The 20,969-nt window shown below is 36.5% G+C and overlaps 2 protein-coding genes across 3 annotated transcripts in view; both read right to left on the reverse strand.

The window, feature by feature from the left end:
• Nucleotides 1-10,837, reverse strand: part of LOC140169470 (WD repeat-containing protein 36-like) — a 37,000-nt gene extending 26,163 nt beyond the window's left edge. The window contains exons 1-4 of the mRNA XM_072192733.1: nucleotides 10,611-10,837; nucleotides 3,592-3,619; nucleotides 2,367-2,467; nucleotides 1,411-1,528 (exon numbers count right to left, since the gene is read on the reverse strand). Coding sequence (XP_072048834.1) covers nucleotides 1,411-1,528; nucleotides 2,367-2,467; nucleotides 3,592-3,619; nucleotides 10,611-10,757 — 394 coding nt within the window. The 5' untranslated portion in view covers nucleotides 10,758-10,837. The remainder of the gene's footprint in view (nucleotides 1-1,410; nucleotides 1,529-2,366; nucleotides 2,468-3,591; nucleotides 3,620-10,610) is intronic.
• Nucleotides 10,838-18,468: 7,631 nt separating this feature from the next.
• LOC140169478 (E3 ubiquitin-protein ligase HECTD3-like) overlaps nucleotides 18,469-20,969 on the reverse strand; it is a 36,093-nt gene continuing 33,592 nt past the window's right edge. For both annotated transcript variants that reach the window (XM_072192749.1, XM_072192742.1), the window contains 2 exons: nucleotides 20,586-20,654; nucleotides 18,469-20,396 (listed from right to left, as the gene is read on the reverse strand). In XM_072192749.1, the coding sequence (XP_072048850.1) occupies nucleotides 20,312-20,396; nucleotides 20,586-20,654 (154 nt within the window). In that variant the 3' untranslated portion in view covers nucleotides 18,469-20,311. The remainder of the gene's footprint in view (nucleotides 20,397-20,585; nucleotides 20,655-20,969) is intronic.

Genomic DNA, 20,969 nt, shown 5'->3' on the forward strand with positions numbered 1-20,969 from the left:
GCTATATGTGTGGAGTGTTTTATCATCCTCGTAGTGAATATGGAATCACTTGACTGTCTTGATGAAACATTGTACAGCCTACACCCTGAAGGCTATGCTGGCACATTCCTTATGGGAGATTTCAATGTTGACCAATCGCAATCACATCACCAGCAATAATCCAGATTCAATCCTGGACCTTGTCTTTAATACCAACACTGATCAACATCTGACTATTACATTTGTACATGGTGACATTCAATATCAAAATCAAAACCAAGAGACTTGTCAGCATAGCTCCAGTCCTTGCTCGTATCTTCAGTATATCTGCTCGTCAGGCAAATTGCCCATGGGTTGGAAAATAGTTCCTGTGTACAAGAAGGGGGATAGTTCTAATTATAGACCAATTGTCTTAACGTCTGTTGCTTGTAAAATGCTTGAGGCTATCAAGTGATGAGCTATAAAGTCATCTGCTCGGTCTCATGTTTGAAAATCAGCATGGGTTCTATCCTGGCAAATCATGCCCCGCAGCCTTTTGTGAAGCCACCACAGAATGGCTTGCTGCCCTTGATCATCAACTGCGCATCGATCTACATTTGTAATATCCATAAACTATGGCCGTGTATTTGACTCTATTTCCCATCAAAAAGCTTCATAAGTCATATGGCAATGGATAACATCATTCCTTACTGGCCGTTGCCAACGTGTTATGTTTCGCGGTGCTAGTTCAGAGTAGACCAATGAATTATCTGGGGTCCCTCTTGCCTATATATACGTAAACAATCTTCATCATCATCTACAGTTGCCCATGTACGCTTATGCTGATGACACATTCATTTTTAGAAACATAAAAACTGACACTGATATTACCATTTGCAATCTGATCTAGACAAATTAAACTGGTGCTCAAACAATAACGCTCTCCAATTAAATGCCAAGTGATGTGTATAACTAGACACAACAACACACCATTCATTTTCCACCACATTAATAACACTAGTCTTGCTACTACTGATAACCTGCATCTCCTGGGTATAACACTAATAACAGTCTCCAGTGATCTTTCATGGAATTGTCATGTCAACAACATAGTCAAAAATGGCAATAAATTACTCTGTTTTACCAGAATTGTTGTGGGAAGTAAGAACTCATAATGTTCTACTCAAACTTTGCCATGTTTACCGAACTCTCATTTTGCCAATATTAGATTATTGTTCACCTGTTTGGAATGTTTACAAGAAATATAATACTGATAGTCTGTAGTCAACAAGTGAGTTAGTAATTTACAGATTTGATGTCCCAAATCTTATGTTGACTGTCAAGAACCACTGAACCAATACTGGCTTGTTTACAAGTACTCATTTTAATGCATTTATCATGCTCCCAAATATGGTCATGAAAATTTACATTTCTGAAATTTTGAAAATTTACCTGTAGACTTGATGTCCCATATCTTAAGTTGACTGTCTTCATCAACAGACACAAGATGCTCTCCAAATGGTAACAGCAGGTGGACATCACTCACATGGCCCTCATACGTATGGATGATCTGTGTATCATAGTATCAGTACAATAATTATTATGTAAGTATAGAATACATGACTGCAGCTCTGTAAAATATGCATGGAGCATGGTGACAGAACCAACTCACGCAAGTGGTCAGCAATGGTGGTGCCAGGATTTTTTTTTTTTTTTAGTGGGGGGGCATGGGGGGGCAAAGTGAATTTCAGGGTGGCAAAATCGACAAATTTTACATGATTTGGGGGGTTTTGCCTCAAGGGAAAAAGTGGGCGGAAAACTGGGGGAAAGAAAAATATTTGGGAAAATGCCCCCTTGCCCCTCTCCCAAAAAGAACCACAATACATGTATATTATATAAACAATTATTGAAAAGTCATGTTTTGCATTCCATACCCATTCAAATCTTCAAGGTGTAACTTTTCATTAATTTTAATTAAAATAATCTAGATGATGAAAATTAAACCCTAAATATCAAAATTCTCGAAGCTTGGCTTATAGTGGTCAGGCTTTCTAATGCCAGCAGACTAGCCCTATCAATGTAGATTCATTTTATGGATTTATCTTTCTAGGTGATCGGGTGATATCAAATTGTAAGCAATGGTAGGATTAATTGAGCTTAAGCCTTATGGCCAAGGTGGAATACTTCGCAATTAAACAAACATATTCTGGTCCAAAAGATTGCATGAGCGCACCTTAAAGTTCTGCTTTCATGCTTAGTACCCTACATGTACATGGATGTAACAGCTCCTTGCCCAAGAATTACTTAAAATACCTGTACCGTAGGATAAGTGTGAAATTGTCCTCATAATATAGGAATATGACTTAGATATTTTGTGAAAATGAGGCTTTTGAATGATAGTGACTCACCTGGCGTCCATTAGCAAATGCTCTGATGATATTGTGACATCCAGTGTACACCAAGAATGCATCCACTGCCAGACATGTGATATCATCTGGATGAGAGTTACCTACATAAATACATCAAAAATACATCAGTGAGATATATGGAAAGAGCCCTGTGCAGTTATGATTTCTTTGCTTATTACCATCAGCAGTTGTTTGTTTCCACCAGCGTTTAACAGTACACAGGATAACTTGATCGCAGAGATGAGGCTAGGGTCCATATTACTGTACATGTACCTCCGCAGCAAAAAGAAATATACCAACCATATCATTTTGGTGAAGTGTACATGTAGGTACACCCTATAGAAGTGTATTTACTTGCTACTACATGTAACTGATTGGCCTAAAATGGACATATCTCAAAATGCCACAAATGCATGACCCGAGTGGTGTCCAATGAAGGAGAACAATGTAAGAAATACAATAAAGAACATCAGGGCTACTCCTATCCTATTATGCTAATAGTTTTAATGTTATGTCCATTTTACTATAGGCCCACCTCCCATGCCAAAAGATGTAACTGACTCGTATAAGAAGTTAAGTCTTTCTTATGTTGTGTATTGATCTAAGAAGTGTGTCCATGGGACAATTTGTGACTGGTCTAAACTTACATGTATTCATTAACCAGTCTTTAAATCTGACAGTAGGCCTAGTGACCCTTATGCATACTGTGATATTTGACAGCAAGGTATGATGATGTGGGACTTGTTCTTTTTAATACTACATGTACAATATAGTTCAGTTGTTAGTTTGAAGATTAATATTAGGTAAAGGGTAAACATTTAATTATCAAGTTAATTAATATTTAAACTGTTTTAAATTAATAGTTATTGTTTAATTTTTAAATATTAATAATTAAAAGAATACAATTAAACAAAAACTAGGTACCGTACTCCTAAACCTAGGCTTAAAGAGCCACTTGAATTATGCCCCTACCTCGGTTCACCTTTGCGGTTCAACAACCGCTCTAGTTTTGTCAAAAGTGACGATGAGGGACAACTATCGCTTCTAACTTAGTAATTAATGGGTGTAGCCTAATGGATACATGTAGGTGTAAAGAAATCTGAACCATTATACAAATAAGCTATATATTTTTAACTATTTAAATCCTTATACCACATCTACTTAGTACAATAAAATGTGAAAAATTATGAACTTTCTAATTTGGTCATAGATGCAAGATACTTACTGACACTAACAATGCCAAGTTTGGAACACTGAAAAGAAAAGAAAAAAGCCAAGAACATCATCATTAAATGGTAATTAATGTAAGCCATTAAAGATATCAACGTATCAAAAGAATGGATATGGGGAACTAAAAGGCTTAAACTTATAATTTTAATCCATCAAATCTACAATGTAAGTGTAATAAGCATTATATTCGCATTACAATATTAACACAAAAGCCATTGCAACATAAAATTTCCTTTAGCTATAAATTGTTAGCTTTTTCTGTCAGACCTGTCCCCTTTTAATATTGAGCCGAACAACTGAGATAACTATTACTAAAACCAAGCAAAGAAAATTGGAATTTACTAATAAACCATGATTTACCGTACCTTATTACGAAGCCCTTTTGTGTCCCACCGTATAGGTATTTTTTAAGAAAATGTTTCTGACTTTCTGTCTAACCAAATTTGTAATCAAATTTCATTGTAAACCAAATTTCATTCAAGTAGTGTTCAAGTGCAAAATTTTGCGCGCAATTGTTTCAAAAATGGGTGCAGGGTGGGGGGAGGGTAGTCCGAATAATCAGACCCAGAACGAAATATTAATTTCTGACATGATCGTGTTCTGGGTCTGAACTGTTTCCATTCGAAATCTTGATGCCAAATTGGACATAAGAAGCACATGGTTCTACTTCACAGTTTTTTAATCCCCTATTCATGTTGCGTTAATCACTCTATTGTGGACCATCCTTTTGATACTTTGAGTATTTGGACAAGTGGAACAGTTTTGACAGGCCTTTTGTCTACCTCTCTGTTTGTAAACAAACGAGGAGGTCGAAATTGTCCTCCTCGGCGAATATGAAAGGCAGCGTAATAGTACGGCACTAGGGGGAGGGCACCTTTATAAAAATACAGCCTTGCCCCGGGCGCCACAACCTAGCTATAGTTACGCCACTGCACTAGGCGCAAACTAAAAATTAACTTAAGTTTTATATCAAACAATCATTTATGTAGATGACAGGGAAACCTCCTGAGTTAACACATTTGCTAGTCAGTTAAAATGGCCTAAACCGGCAACAATACAAATTTACATTGAAATTTAAAAGAACCGCTTGCTCAAGGAAACCTTCATAAATATATTGTTGTCTATACTTCACTTGACCCAAATATGTGACCCTCCAGCACAACCGAGCCCGGAAGTTGCCAATCATCACTTTTCAGATATTCAACCAAAATATTCTGCTTGAAATTAGCTTGAAAAAGGTGTATCATGTCTATAGTACTTGACATTTAAGTAGTGAAACATCAATATAACAGTCAATAAATCCTTTGTTTCCTATTGTTTATTGTTAAGTTCAATGGAGCATATAATATATCTCAATAGTGGCACTGGCGACATCCGGGCTCAGTTGTGCTGGAGGGTCACATATATGATTTTTTTTGGTGATGAGAGACTCGCACATGGAATTTCAGAGGGATTTTGATAGCAGTTCCATTAAAAAAAGGTGCTATCGTCATGAGACTAAGATCTAGAAACACCCCCGTAATGCTGGTTTGGGGAATAACTTTGGCTTTGCTACGGAAAGTGCTGCAAAAAGGTTTTCAGTGTTGGCTTTCTTTACTAAAGGGCTTTAATTTATATAAAATGATGCAGTTTGATGGCAAATTTGAATTCACCTGGCATACATAATTTATGATTTATGGCATGGCATGGACATGGTCGACAATCACATGTCACATGACGATGGCAAAAGTTTAATTTTAAAAGTACATTGACTGTCATTGTAGTGTACATAACAATCGTGTTTTTTTTAAACAGAATTTTGAAAAATACTAACATGACTGAGGGAGTCCTCCAGGCCCGTCGGAACCGCTACGGCCGGTGGTACGGCCATGGCCGTACCACTTTTCAGCCAAAAAAAAAGAGGAAAAGAGAGAAGAGAAGAGAAAGAGGAAAAGGAGAAAAAAAAAGAGAAAAGGGAGAAAAGGAGAAGGGAAAAGGTTAAATTGCACGTATAGTAGGCCCATGCCTAAATCGCAGTTGGGTCAATCTATAGCCTATAGGCCTAGGTCTGTGATTATTTTGCTTGCGGGTCCTCTGCCCAAAAGCATGTGAAAATTACGGCGGGACCCCGATATGCAGGGCCCGTCACATTGTCACCAAAGTCAGTATAATTATAGAGACGCACTCCGTGCCGACTTCAATTCAACATCGATCCATGCATGCTTTAATTGCGACTCTCAAGTCTTAGGCCTATTAAGTGTCCGTGTAACATTTATAATTTTACAAATTGAGTTCGGGACCTTTTTTTGTTTTAAAAAGCAATGATAGTGTAAAAATGATGCACCAAATGGCTTCAATTGGACCTTCATTTTGCAAAATTTCCAAAACTTCTCAGGGGGTAGGCCTACATCCCCCAGGCATCCCCCTCAGACAAAGCTGCGTATACAAACAACTGCCCGTTTTCGTGTCTGTATTTAATACCCACCACTTGATGTTTAAACCAATATTATTCATAAAATAACAGTGAAAAAAATGGCCTTCAATTGGCTTGTCATTTCGTAAATTTGATATTTTCGGCTTTTTCAAACTAATACACAATAATAGTGCTCAAATTTGGTCTACCAAATGGCTTCAATTTGGTCTTCATTTTGCAAAAGTTTCTCACTTCTGAGGGGGGGGGGACACATCCCTGCGTGCGCGACTTTATTTACATGTAAAGCAATATCGGGTAATTTATAAAGGTCAAACTTGTCCACGAATGGCTGCAATTGGGCCATCATTTCGCAAATTTTCGGCCTTTTCAAACTTAAAATTTTACACAATAATAGTGCAAAAATAGTCCACCAAATGGCTTCAATTACATGTAGGTCTTCATTTTGCATCATTTTCTCACTTCTGACACCCGCGTGCGCAACTAATATGGGTACATAGGCCCTCTAATAGGCCTAATTATAAAGCAATAATTCAGACAATAAAAGTTAAAACTTGTCCACAAGTGGCTTCAATTGGGCCCAGACACGGAAAAGCCCAGATCAGCCCTTGAGCTGGTCTTCCCTGGGGCCGTGTTGCTACATAAATTTACATGTTACATGACATCATTAATCAAGGATATTAAAAGTAAATGGAAATATATAAAACAAGTATAAAAACTATATATGACAAAGTGATAAAATATAAATTAAACATACAAAGCAAGTACAATTGACAAAATAATACGGTAACCAAAAGCAAACATTTAGGCAAAGTTCAATTCATAATTACAGTAAAGCAATCTCCTGAACGCAGCAGATCTATCGCACAACTGTGCTTCAGCTGAGAGATCGTTCCATAGATGAGCACCCCTGTACGAAAGATCATGCGTTTCTTAAAGTTATTTGAAGGAAAAGGAACATCAATTTTATTTGGATTACGCCTGAGATTATAATTATATTCCTTTTTCTCAAATAACATGCAAATATTATCAGGAAGTATGTTGTTTGTAACCCTGAACATGAACTCTGCCAAATGGATGTTTCTTATTTCAGCAAGTGTCAACCAGCTGAGTTGATTAAGAACTTCAGACCCTGATGTGTCCCAAGGAACATTGCAAATATATCTAGCAGCTCTTGCCTGCATTCGATGCAACTTAATTGAATCTGTTTTGGTACAATTACCCCAAATTATATCACAATAATTGAAATGTGGTGCAACAATAGAGTTGTATATAAGCTTGAGAGCACTCATGGGAACTAATGACTTAGCCCTCCTAATCATAGAAATACTCCTGGCAGACTTCTTCAACAAATAATCAATATGATCATGCCAATTTAAATTACTATCAATTATTATACCCAAGTGGGTGCAAGAGAAAACTCTTTCAATAATATCACCATTAATATGAACATTCAAAACATCATCATTAATTTTAGCCAATCTTTGTAGTGTTCCAAGCATAATAAATTTAGTCTTATTTACATTCAAACTTAGCTTATTATTGTCAAGCCACTGTTTCATTGAAGAAAGGTCATTATTAAGGTTATGTACAATATCAGCTGGGTTTTTGCCAGCACAGTAAATAATGGTATCATCAGCATACATGCTGATCTTAGTAAATTTAAGACAGTTTGGTAAATCATTAATGAAAACAATAAAAAGGAGAGGTCCAAGTATTGAACCTTGAGGCACTCCATAACTAATAAGATCAAAATCAGAAAGAGAACCATTAACAAATGTAGCTTGGGTTCTGTTTGAAAGATAACTACTGAACCAATCAATACTGTATTTGCTGATTCCATAACACTGCAATTTTTTGATCAAAATGGCATGGTTTACAGTATCAAATGCCTTTTTTAAATCAATCATTGATACACCAATAACATTACCATCATTTATATTGTCAAACCAATCTTCAGTTATTAAGGCAAGCGAAGTTGAAGTAGAATGTGAAGGGCGAAAACCAGATTGGTAAGGAGAGATCAAATTGTTAGAGTCTAAATAACTATAGAGTTGATCAAAATAGCCCTTTCAATAATTTTCGATACAACTGGTAAAATAGAGATAGGCCTGTAATTGTTTGGATCAGAATGCTGGCCACTCTTGTAGATAGGTGTGACTTTTGCTTTTTTCCAATTTGTTGGAAATTTGCACGTCATGATAGAATAATTTATTATGTGAGTCACAATAGGTGCAATTACATACGCTCCTGCCTTTAAAAGTCTTGCAGGGATCTCATCAAAACCAGTGGCTTTGTTGGTAGGAAGATTACATAATTGTTCAATAACATATTCAACAGTCACTGGAATTATATCAAAGGAGAGATCATTGGAAAAATCATTAACATTATTATCAATATTTCTACAAGCATCATGAATATCAACAGGTCCAAGTTTGGCAGCAAGATTAGATCCAACACAAGTGAAGAACTTGTTTAATTCATTTGAAATGAGCTTTGGTTCTGTTATATCCCGATCTTCATTTGAATACAATTTATTTTAGAAGATGATTTCCTAGAAGGAACAATATAACATGAGTTGTTTCCATGTTTTCTTTGTATTACCTTTACAAGCAGCAAGAGAATCTGTAAGATATGTACGCTTACTTTTCCTAATTGCACTGGTAACTTTATTTTTTAGACAACGAAAATTGGCCCAGTCCATATAATTATTGGACTTTACAGCTTTTAATTTAGCCATGTCACGCTTATTCATCAATTCACTTGACTGGCCGTCTTTTTGCAAATTTTAGGCTTTTTCAAACTAAACTTTTATACAATTTAAAAAAGTGACAAAATGGTCCACCAATTGGCTTCAATTGGGTCTTCATTTTCCTAAAAGTTTCTAACTTCAGACATCCCCCCACGTCGCACAAGCATTTTTTTTTCTTCGAAAATTGGGCTTTCAAATTTACTATCATGTGTAGGCCTACTGCAATCGAAGTCTAGACTTATCATGAACTGGTAACATAGACGTTCGCCTTTTGTATCTCTTTCCTTGTTGGAAAGGTATAACGTTGTGGAGATAGGAACATGTACGACCATCCGGGACCTACTCTGCCATGTTTGGCTGAGTAACGCTTCACGTTGAACACGGTCTTTTGTGCCTATGTAAATTATCCTCTGACAGGGATTGTGTTGAGAAATGACCCAACGACTTTCACGTGCTTGGAATTGTACCATTGACATTTATCAAATTTTGGACGTTCGGACAACGATCGGATCTTTCTATATATGCAGATCATATTCGTTAGCCTGATATCTGGCCTTTAAACTTACCAATATTCTTCAGAAACTTGCGCATACATCTTTACGGCTTGAAATAGACGACATTTGTGTGATATTGGCAATGTCAAAGGTTACGATAATCTGGACTATTCTACTTTACGGGGGAGTCCGAAAATGAACTTTGGCAGGGGCTGAAATGCATTTTTTACTAGCGCAATCTCTGTTTGTAACTAAAGCATTTGGAGTTCCAAGACAATCCAGCGTGTATTTTTATTCCAACTGGCGGCCGGCCGGTCGGTCATGCGTGAGTTATTCTCGTTTTATACAGGTGTTTTACGTTTCATGTTAATTTACTATTCCTAGTCCACTACTCCGTCATTTATCCACCCCACAAGTAAAATGGACATGCGACCCGGGATGTGGCGAGGTCAGATGCGGTTGCATGATGGTATAATTGAAGACCGAATTAAAAAGACTAGTTTGCGTCTGACGTCAGGGCAAAGGCGCGACGTGATTGGTTACTGACCTGCGCAGTACGGCATTTTTGGTCTGGTTGACAGGGCGTCATACGCAAACTAGTCTTTTCAATTCGGTCTTCAAGATTGTTGCAAATGGAAAAAGTCACAGCGCCTTCGGCGCATCACTAAGAGGTCAAATGATGCCAATGATGTAAATAACGGAAGAACCGAACAATTCCCTCCAAGTAAATGCAAGCGTTTTCACGGCAAATCAACAGGGATCGTCGAATTGAAGGTAACACAAATGGGTACAATATGATGGTCAATATTGAGGTTCATTTAAATAGGTAGGGAAAGTGTGCATAAATATGAAAAATATGTTTTTTCAAATGGAATTTTACAGCTCTTGCGGTGACCCACGAACACAATGAAAAGGTCAATTTTCATCATTTATTTGTTCTGTTGCGTTCAACCATCTCCAACAATTTTTTCAATGTAAGTGCCTCTGGCCCTAGTGGAAGTAAAAACGGATACTATGGCCAGAGTTCTAGGGCTATGGTAACATGTTTTATGGTTGATCATTTTTATTTTGAATGTCCTAGTTTTGAAGTTTAGTCCTATTAACTTACCGTTGAAATTCTACTTTTCATTTTCCAAAGTGCTTCAGCTTCCAGGGGGCTTCGCCCCTTGAACCCCCATGACATGCATGAGGGGCTCTGCCCCTTCAAACCCCGCTAGGGGTTTCACCCCCAGACCCCCAAAGTCGGTCGTACCACTTTTAATTTGCATCCGACGGGCCTGGAGTCCTCCCCAGCAAAAGTTTACAATATGACTTTAAGTTAAATGTATGAATGATTTTTTAAGCTTATCATTACTTACGTTGTACGTGTGGAATGCCTTGCCGACAGCCGTCACTACATAATGATCACGGTGTTTTTTGTGGTATCTTAACGCTAATGGAACGTGGTTACAATAAAATCCTAGTGCTCTGAAACCACTAAATATGTGGCTACCTTGGGATGACATTGTGAATTATAACATCGTTTAATTAGACATTAAATACTAAATTAGTATGACATGGAAAACACAAAAACATGTGTTCATGTAAGTTTCCATTAAAAGTGATCCCGTTATTGGAAGGAGCACCAAATTAACCAAACGAGAAAATTGGACAAATCCGCCGCGCCGGGAAAATCCCGGTTTTAAAGGCCGCACTGTGATTTGCTCATCCGGAGAATCATAAAATTCATCAAAATTCAGATTTTGGTACAATGTACCTTTGCGATTGCCAAAGATGTGCTAAGGGGTGATGCAAATAGGCCTCACCCCGGGGTGGTGAATCAGAGTGGTGCCAAAAATTGCTTGCCCTCGGGCGGCCGTGCCAAAAAAAGTGCCCCCTTTGTCGTGCCAAAAACCTTTGCCCCCCCTTTTGATGTGCCAAAAAATCTTTGCCCCCCCCCCCCCCTTACACATGCAAGATTTTGGGGAACCTGAATTTAAAACCTGGTAGGTCTATCATATGGGGTGCATCATGGTGCAACTTATGTGTAGGCATACCCCGGGTGGTGAATTATATAATGGTAGGGGGGGGCAAAGATTTTTTGGCAGGGCAAAGGGGGTCAAGCATTTTTGGCAGGTCAAAGGGGGTCAAGCAATTTTTGGCAGGTCGAAAGGGGGGGGGGGGTAAGCCGAATTTTTGGCACATTGGCACCGTTTCTATGTTACGCCCTAAACAGGTGTATAAAGTTAGGAACACGTTCAAATATGCAAAGTATAATTCAGGTTCCCCAAAATCTAGGCCCAAGGGTGGGGGCAAAGATTTTTTGGCACATTAAAAAACTTGGGGGCAAAGCTTTCTTTCTCCGAGTTTATAGGGCTAGGCTGTGCGATAATTAGGCCAATAAGCCCGGGCGGCCAAATTTCCATGCGTGCAACAACTTTGCCCCCTTTCAAATTTCGGCCTGTCACCCCCCCCCTCCCTGCTCTTGGCCTGCCAAGTTGCCTCCCTTTGTGCATGCTAATTGAGATCAATTTGCAAGGGGAGGGGCTGGGCATTTAGAAATGTTTGAATTGAAGTTAAAACTATTTGATTCTCCAGAGACCTAAAACCTTGACCACCATTTTGAGACATAACTTTTTGACCCCCTTTCCAACTCCAAGAGGTTACAAAATCCACTTCCTCAAGCTCCATTCGTGCAGTAGCTTGCAGTAACGAACTCAATCTAAATTATAACATAGGCCGCCCCCTACATGTTTGTTTATAGTTATAGGGCTACATATTTTATTTAATTATAATAGGCCGACATTCATTTAATTATATCGGCCTAGGCCTATTACTTTCGCAAATGCACAGAATGCAAATAAAAGCTACGATATGTACTAAATTAGAACTAACTGGTACTACCATAACTTTTTGCTAAAATCATCAAAACTTTTTTGAACAAAATCAAAACATTTTCAAATGTCCTCAATTTACCTGTGTCATCAGGTTACCTGATTAATCTCTTGAAATCGAACCGGAACCCAGTAATTTGGATGCCTATGGAAAAGTACCATTGCCCCCCAATAATTTTGGCCAGGCACCATTGACCTCCCCTCCCCCTTATATTTAACATCTTCCGGAGCCTCTGAAGTAGTGTTGGGCTTGGTCTCAGATCTTAGCTTCACGCGCCTCCTCATCTGATCCCACCCGCCTGAATCTGTTAATTTGGGTTCCTCACTCTTTTAGAAAGGCCGGGGCCTGGATGGAGCACTCACTAAAACTGGGTGACGAGGATGTGCGGCCACATTGACCCCCATTATTCAACTCTCACCCAATGACCCCCTTTTTTTATTTTACTGAACTCCCTCTCACCCAATGACCTCCCTTTTTTTGTTTCCTGTCACTAAAAGACCTCCTTTTTCAAAACTTTTGGGAAAATTTCTGATCTCTCACTGAATGACCCCGTTTTTTCCTCAAATTTTTCAAAAATATTTCTTCCAAGCTTTTTTTTTCTTTTCGCATTTATCAAGTTATTTTTGGCTATATACAAAAAAATAAGTTTTTTTCTGTCGTTCTTTCCACTCTTCCAATTTTCCCGTTTCATCCCTTTTCCCTGGCTGTTTTTGTTCGTTTTATCCCTTTCTTGACCTCCTTTCTTGTCATGATGCATTGATAAGATTCAGAGACCACCTTTCTTGACATGTGTGTGTGTGGTGGTGGTGTGGCAAAAACATTTTTGGGGGCAAAGACGAACCAAAAATTCCCGGTTGCATCATTTCAGGGGTCACACCACTAAATCAAGTTCCTATTCTTTTATGTGTTAAGAGGTACCTAAGAAATCGTCATTTTCTCATGGTTAGAACGTGCTAGGGCATTCAAAACAAAAAATTTCTAAAAGATTGTGATATATTCTACCCTAAAACCACCATTATTTTGGTAGTTGAGTGGCTCGATTTTTCGCAGTGGTGCATTGAACATGATGTAAACCATACCAAAGCCTACATCTCAGCGCCTCTATGCTGTGACGTCATTTGGTGCATGGAACTAAAAATCTTCCTAAAATGTCAGAATTGTAATATGTTTTATTATTTTATGCTTGCATGATAAGAAAAACATCCAAAGAGCACAACTATCACCAAAAAATAGGCACATCAGCCTTCATTTCAAACTTTTTTTCCATTAAAATGCACCTGGTATGGTCAGCGAATAAAAACACTGGTTGTTATTTCTTCAGTCAGATAGGGTTGGACCTGATTTAGTGGTGTGATCTCTTAAAAGGGAGCAAAAATTGTTTAAAAAGATCATTTTACATGATATTCAGTCTTTCTTAGCATATCTTGACCAATTAAAAGTGAAATAATTCAAGTTTAAATATAATTCTGAGTCACATTAATGCAGTATGTGCATTGCCAATCATGCACTATCTACTGAAGATAGCAACATTAAGATATGATAATCAGGCAGGGCCTAAGTTTTTGCTTCTCAACCTTTCAGATGTTTTTAATTTAGTCACAGGACACATGTAAAAGTTGAGACAAATGTTTATATATCCAGATCTATTGTCAAGTAGGCAATGCCATGTAGCTGAAATTACTAATGAAACCCAGCATGCCCTTTTAAAGGCTTTTCTTGTTTGCTGTTTTCTTGATTAATCTTGCTTGTAAATAGTCAAAAGTGCTTGAAGGGTGCCTTCTTTTACTCCATCCATGATACCATGATGGTAACACAACTGAAAGAACACAAAACTGAAATCAGACGTTACTGCAACTCTCAGGCCTAACCGAACTCGGTCTTTTAAGGGGTCACACCACTAAATCAAGTTCCTATTCTTTTATGTGTTAAGAGGTACCTAAGAAATCGTCATTTTCTCATGGTTAGAACGTGCTAGGGCATTCAAAACAAAAATTTACTCAAAGATTGTGATATATTCTACCCTAAAACCACCATTATTTTGGTAGTTGAGTGGCTCGATTTTTCGCAGTGGTGCATTGAACATGATGTAAACCTTACCAAAGCCTGCATCTCAGCGCCTCTATGCTGTGACGTCATTTGGTGCATGGAACTAAAAAATCTTCCTAAAATGTCAGAATTGTAATATTTTTTATATTTTATGCTTGGATGATAAGAAAAACATCCAAAGAGCACAACTATCACCAAAAAATAGGCACATCAGCCTTCATTTCAAACTTTTTTTTCCATTAAAATGCACCTGGTATGGTCAGCGAATAAAAACACTAGTTGTTATTTCTTCAGTCAGATAGCGTTGGACCTGATTTAGTGGTGTGATCTCTTCATTTTGACCAGGTATTATCGGTGGGATAGGCCTAAAATACATGCACAATACCGTTGTTTAACTGGAGGTGGTGTTAGTTTTGTGATTGGACCTTTCTGTCTCAAGTTATATGACATACAAAACTGTCTCGTCAGTGTCAAAATTTGTAATATGCAAATACTTCAATATATCGTCACAAAACACAATGCTAAATACAAACAAATCAGACTTGCACTAATAATGCTGATATTTGGAGAACATTCTTTATTTTGAACCTTTCAGCCACAATGGTATAGAATGATTGGTATATTATCTTTATACCACTAGAAGATGCTGGGCCAAATATGCCACTGTGACAACAGAAAACATGCTGCATGACATCAACCAATTCTTAGTCAGTCCCATCGGACTGGTTGTTCCAAAGTGTCAAGAGCTCATACATTGAGAAGAAGAGAACAGTCTCTTCCCTATCAACCTGGTTATGCCCCTCCCCCTGTGTCAAGTCATTTACTAATATACATAACATGGTTTTCAATCATTCAAATGCCGCTTAAATGTACATGTATTTATTATATTACATGTACCGTACTTACACACCCATAGCCCTTGTTTGTTTGTATAAGGTTTTGTTTCAAAGACAAGTATGTACTCATTATGACAGTGATACTATTATCCCTTTCAACAATATAATGTCCTGGGTAGGATGAGGCCTGTGTTCACTTGAGGGGCATGAAACTAGCACTACAGGCTCCACGCTAGTAAATGCCAGTGAGTCCCTTGGAAACTTAGTTGTTTCGCAAATATATTTTCTAAATATGTTTTTAAGGGATCTGGAACGAGCATTTCGACAGTATTTTTTGTGGGACATGAGAGCACCTCAGATGTATCAAATTGCATTTCACGATATAATACAAATTTTATGACAAATTATTAAAATTTGATATTTTTCACATTTTTGATATATAACAGTCCTCAAAGTAAATTTTATAAATCTAATGATATATTCTTAAAGTGTATGTAGCTGGGAGGAAAACCCGATGATCAATTGAAAATTTTGACCTTTCATATTGAAGATATGGATTTTTTCCCAAAGAGACCTAATTTTTTTGGAAAAAAAATCCATATCTTCAATACGAAAGGTCAAAATTTTCAATTGATTGTCGGCTTTTCATCCCACCTGCATACACTTTAAGTATAAATCATCAGATTTATAAAGTTTACTTCGAGTACTGTTAAATATCAAAAATATCAATTTTTAATCATTTGCCATGATAAAATGTGTATTACATTGCTAATTTCAAAAAATCAAAATTATTTGATATCAGAAAGACATTCTTCAGTATTCAGAATGCAATTCGATATGTCTGATGTGCTCTAATGTCCCACAATAAATACTGTCCAAACGTTCATACCCCAGCCCTTAATGTTTTAAATAATTATGTTTTTCTAAATATGTTGTCTGATTTTACATGATTTTAACAAAAACCCAAAAAAAACCCAACAACTCCAAAACATAAAATTCTGTGTCCGCCAGGCCTGTAGAAGAGAGTTTTTTTTCTGTTGCTTTACTACTATGTATGAATATTTACTTGTTTTATTGAAAACTAAAAATATCATGAAAGAAAATGTGTTTAAATCTTTGGAATCGGACATAATGCTTTGCCATTTTTTACAGCAACAATCAATTTCTATTCACTTTCTCCCTCTTTTAGATTGACAACAAGTAAACACAGGTTGAGCAACATATTTTAAATCATAGCAACTGGTGTAGACATCTTAGCCAGGAAACCTGTTAGGTCCAGCCATACCAAAAGATTTTTCTTTCATGATATCTTACAAACATCAGCACATTTTTACCAACTTTGTGTCAATGAGCTGGTGCAAGATGATATACAAAGCTGAATTAGTTTTTGTACAAGCAACATAAAATAAATTTGGCTTAATAATGTATGGCTAAAATACCAGTTTCATTCAACATAAAACCTATGCAGTCATTGTCTTGTACCAAGCATTGTGGGTAGCAATGACAAGATTCTGGAAAGGTTCCATCCCCCATCAAAAATAGGAGCAAAATACCTTTTTTTCATACTTTGTGATTGTAACACAAAAGATTCAAAAACAACAAATTATAATGTAGTACTGTCTCGTAGTATCACAACATATCAAGCTGTGTGAAGTGGCCATCTTCATTATAAAAATTACTGTAATGCATAAAACTGATAACATAAATAATTTAACATTAATAACTTCTCAACACAAAACATGAACAATAGCCATGACAAGAATAAGCAGTCCATTATATTGGCCCCTGCAAAGATCATCATGATGATGATGATATACATTGTGCCTTAACAAATAAGGAAAGATTTGAAACAGTGACAGTGAGATCATGCCCTAATCCAACTAAGTCAATGTATTGCTCATCTAGAATATTTGAACCACATACTGGACCAGAGCTCTCTCTATATTGGCTATCACTTGCTGTTATATGGTGTGAAATTTAAATCCATTTGTTATATGTTGTTATATTTGTTATTTGTATTCTGAATACTTTCCTAAAATAATATCTTTATGTATACGCGATTTGAACAAGCAACATGTGAACAATATTATTGAGTTTAGTAAAAATGAAATTTGAAAATGCCACTTCCACAGTGAATAGTGTGTAAAAATAAGTTAAATCAAGATTTAAAATAAGAGTTAACAATTATGATTAAATATCAGCTTGTGTACATTGCTTCCTGATATAAAATATTTCTATACATTTGCCTATATACAAGTAGAGCTATTTACAAAATAAGCAACCATTCCCAATTGTCTCATACCTCACATTAAATGCAACGGGATATACAAAATGAGATGAACATTGGCTGAATATAATATAATCTTCATTCCGGAATAAAAAAGCAATTGTGGAACACCATCTAGGATCATGAATATCTGCTGAAATATTACTCTTTATTTTACTCTTTTATTTTAGTTTCAATTATTAGTTATAAAGAAAATAGCAAACTCTTTTCCAAAAACAACTAGAGTTACACATTTCTCAACATTAAATGTTGTATGCGAGCGATGCCTTCAACTTTAAAATGCATCATTTTAACTGGGCAATTTCACTTGGAGCTGCGATAAGGGCGTGGGGGAAAAAGGAAAATAAAAATACCCCAAAATATTCAGAACAAAAAAATAAATAAAAAAATTTCAATTAAAAAAAAATGCAGACCACCAAGTGCCACCATTCCACCAGGTCATATCACTATATGCCTGACCAGTTCCGAGAAACTGCACTCGCAACCTCAGCTGGATGGCCGGAAGGAACGATGGACAACCATGGAACATAGTATCTCCAGTGGAGGCATTATTGAAATTAGATTTTGTACACTGCTTTGAGCAAATATGCCAAGATACAGGTCACCAACTCTTTTTAACCATTTAGATTTCTTAATCCCAATAAGCATAGACCTGTGTATTTTTGTTATCAACAGAATTCAAGCTTTAATTTGTTTTGGAATTCAAAGTGGAGTACTAAAACAATCAAGTGAAGGAAACATAACACAAAGTTGTTTTGTAAGTGCCCAAACTCATTTGAAATCTACACACACAATGATGACAATGAGTCGGGCACTTTAATTGAGTTGTATGGTTTTTGTGCAATTGTGGCCAAAGATTGGTATCTTTGTATATCACTAGGCAAACTATGTGGTATAATTAAGCAAGCAGTGCAATAGGCACAACTGCTTATCATTGCATCACAACATTTGATCTTTTTGTTAAAATATTGCAAATTTGATACTGCAGTTAAAATAATTGAGGAAATGAAACAATTTGTTTTCAATTTTCAAAGACAATCTCCCATCATATACAATTATGATTAATTAGTAGCCATAATAAATACATGTTTAGGAAAATATATAGCTAGCTAAATATGAAAGTCAAATATGTGACCAATCACACTGCAATATGCCAGTTGCCAGAGCCCTTCAAAGATAAGAGTGAAGATGTGTATGAAAAAATAAAAATAAGGAATTGGTACTATATTTGTCACATAAAATAATTTAAGGGCTCATAAGACCATAAATGCAACTCTATAACTTTTCTTTTTGGGAGACAACTGTTCTGATATGATGCGATGGGTCACATATAAATAGATATAAGAAATAATACATGTGTTTACTATGATCAAGCAGATGTACATGATCAAGCAATGTGAGTTAAACATTATGATTTCAACTCTGAGAAATCACCTAGGCTAAAGTTTCTTTGGTTTTCTGTGTATTTCAAAAACTACTGCTTTTGATGTGGATTTTAACAAAATGTGTCAGTAAATTATGTAGAGAAGTTAAAAATTCACAATGGTTGATATTCAATTCACTTTGCTTGTTTGCATAACATATTATATATCTTTTAGTTTCTTTTTTCCAAAGGACAAATCCCAGATTACTTTGGTATTACAGTGCCTTAGTTTGTCAAGCACTGGCAATAACAATGTGATAACCTCAATCATTATTTGATAACATACACTGGTAACCTGGGATTCACTAAAACACCATGTACATAATGAAGAGTTCAGAACCAAAAACTGATATATATCCATTTTTCTCAAATCAAGCTTTGCCAATATAACTGGCCAAGTATATAGAAAAGATGTGCTACTTTTGGTCAGTTTTAAAAATTTTAACTTGGAATTTGTACTAATAGGGCATCAGTTTGATGCCAACATTATACGACAGATGTTGGTGAGTTTCAGAACTCAAAAACATAGAAAATGGCATTGACTGTCTCTTGCATCTGAACTCTTCTTTTACATTAAAACCAATGAAAGAACTGCAAACTGGTCAACACCAGTCACACATAAGATGAAATGAAATAAAATATATACTTTTCACAAATAAAACAAGAGAATATCTGATTGTGAAGTTCATCATTCATCCAGGTATACATTTTTCACCCTGATGTGGCAGTGATGTCAGTGGGCTGTTTATTGGGCGCAGCTTCAAGCAGCTAGCAGATGCTCACCGCGCTGGCGTACGCACACGCTTAAAGACACCGCATAGATGCAAACAGCCTCAATGCATCCACGTCACTGCCACATCAGGGTGAAAAATTGTACACTAATAACTATGAATTTGAGATTATAATTTGATCTACTGGACTTCTGTTTTTTGAGTGTACATAATGTGTTAACACAAATGGATTTCACCAACATTTATATTACATCACATTGTTGACAACATTTCCCCAATTAATCGCAACATATTATGGGCAGGACGGGTCGGTTTGACCCTATTATTGGGATGGAAAAAATCTTGCCCAGCAGGGCATCAATGTGAAACTGTTCACAATTTGCAAAGCAAGAAAAATTAATCGCACAGAAATTTCCACTCTATTAAAACATTAATGAAATCCATTGGCACAGATTACATAGCATATTTGCAAGAATTTGAAACTTTTAACCATGATTCTACCAACACAGATGAACTGTCATGAAATATATTTTGACGTGTTTACATACATTATCAATAAATCATACCACAGGACCCACATCTGACAAATCCTTTACAGTATTTGGACCATATGTGCTGGCTTTGAAGTCCTTTGATATGCACTCAACTGATCAGGGTTTAACTTTTCAGCTTTTGTTTAGGATAGCTGGACAAGGTTATCATAATGATAAGGATTAGTTTCAAGTACTGCAATCTTTTTACTGTTAGCACTGCAGGGTCTATTTCTTGCATAGCATATTATGCACCCCTCTTACTATACAAGTATACAGTAAACGGGTCCTACAGCATAGAGAATTCCATAATTCAGTTATCATGAAGTCGTTCACTCATCCCATGGACTCATATCTGTATCTATGGCAACACAATTGTAAGCTGCATAACGAAGCTTCTCCTCTGCTACCTTCGCACTGAGGAAAGAAAAACACAAAATTAAGTAAATTACAACCTATCATTTGAAGAGGAGAAGGTATAAACCATGCATGGTTAAGTCAGAAATACCACAGGGCAAATTTACAAGAGCACACAATAAGCTTGTAATTGATTTTGATAAATTTAAAAAAATCACTGAATAAACTAAACAAAAGAAGTGTTCCTACCTGGAATAGTTTGGAAGAAACAATGTATTGGAACAAGTCGATGACTCTGGTAAGGAATCCACTTTGTCTCTGTGAACCAAAAACAACATCACATCACTGTAATAACTACATAAGGAACTGTGCATATTGTCTCATACCTCACATTAAATGCAACGGGATTTAATTGAAACTTAAAAGCTTTAATTACTTACTAGATACAGAGTTAATGTCTAGAAAAGAAAACAACAGCAACCACCAATACCTTAGGCTAATGATTGTACATTCTGACCATATCATAAGTACTGTTCTAGACTTAATTATTGCACCTCCTTAATAAGCACCGTGGACTTGTCCAACTTATTACAGCACCCTTATCATTTGGGTTTTGTTTAAAATTGAGTAAAA

This window comes from Amphiura filiformis, chromosome 1 (genome assembly GCF_039555335.1).
Source record: "Amphiura filiformis chromosome 1, Afil_fr2py, whole genome shotgun sequence".
Classification (NCBI taxonomy): domain Eukaryota; kingdom Metazoa; phylum Echinodermata; class Ophiuroidea; order Amphilepidida; family Amphiuridae; genus Amphiura; species Amphiura filiformis.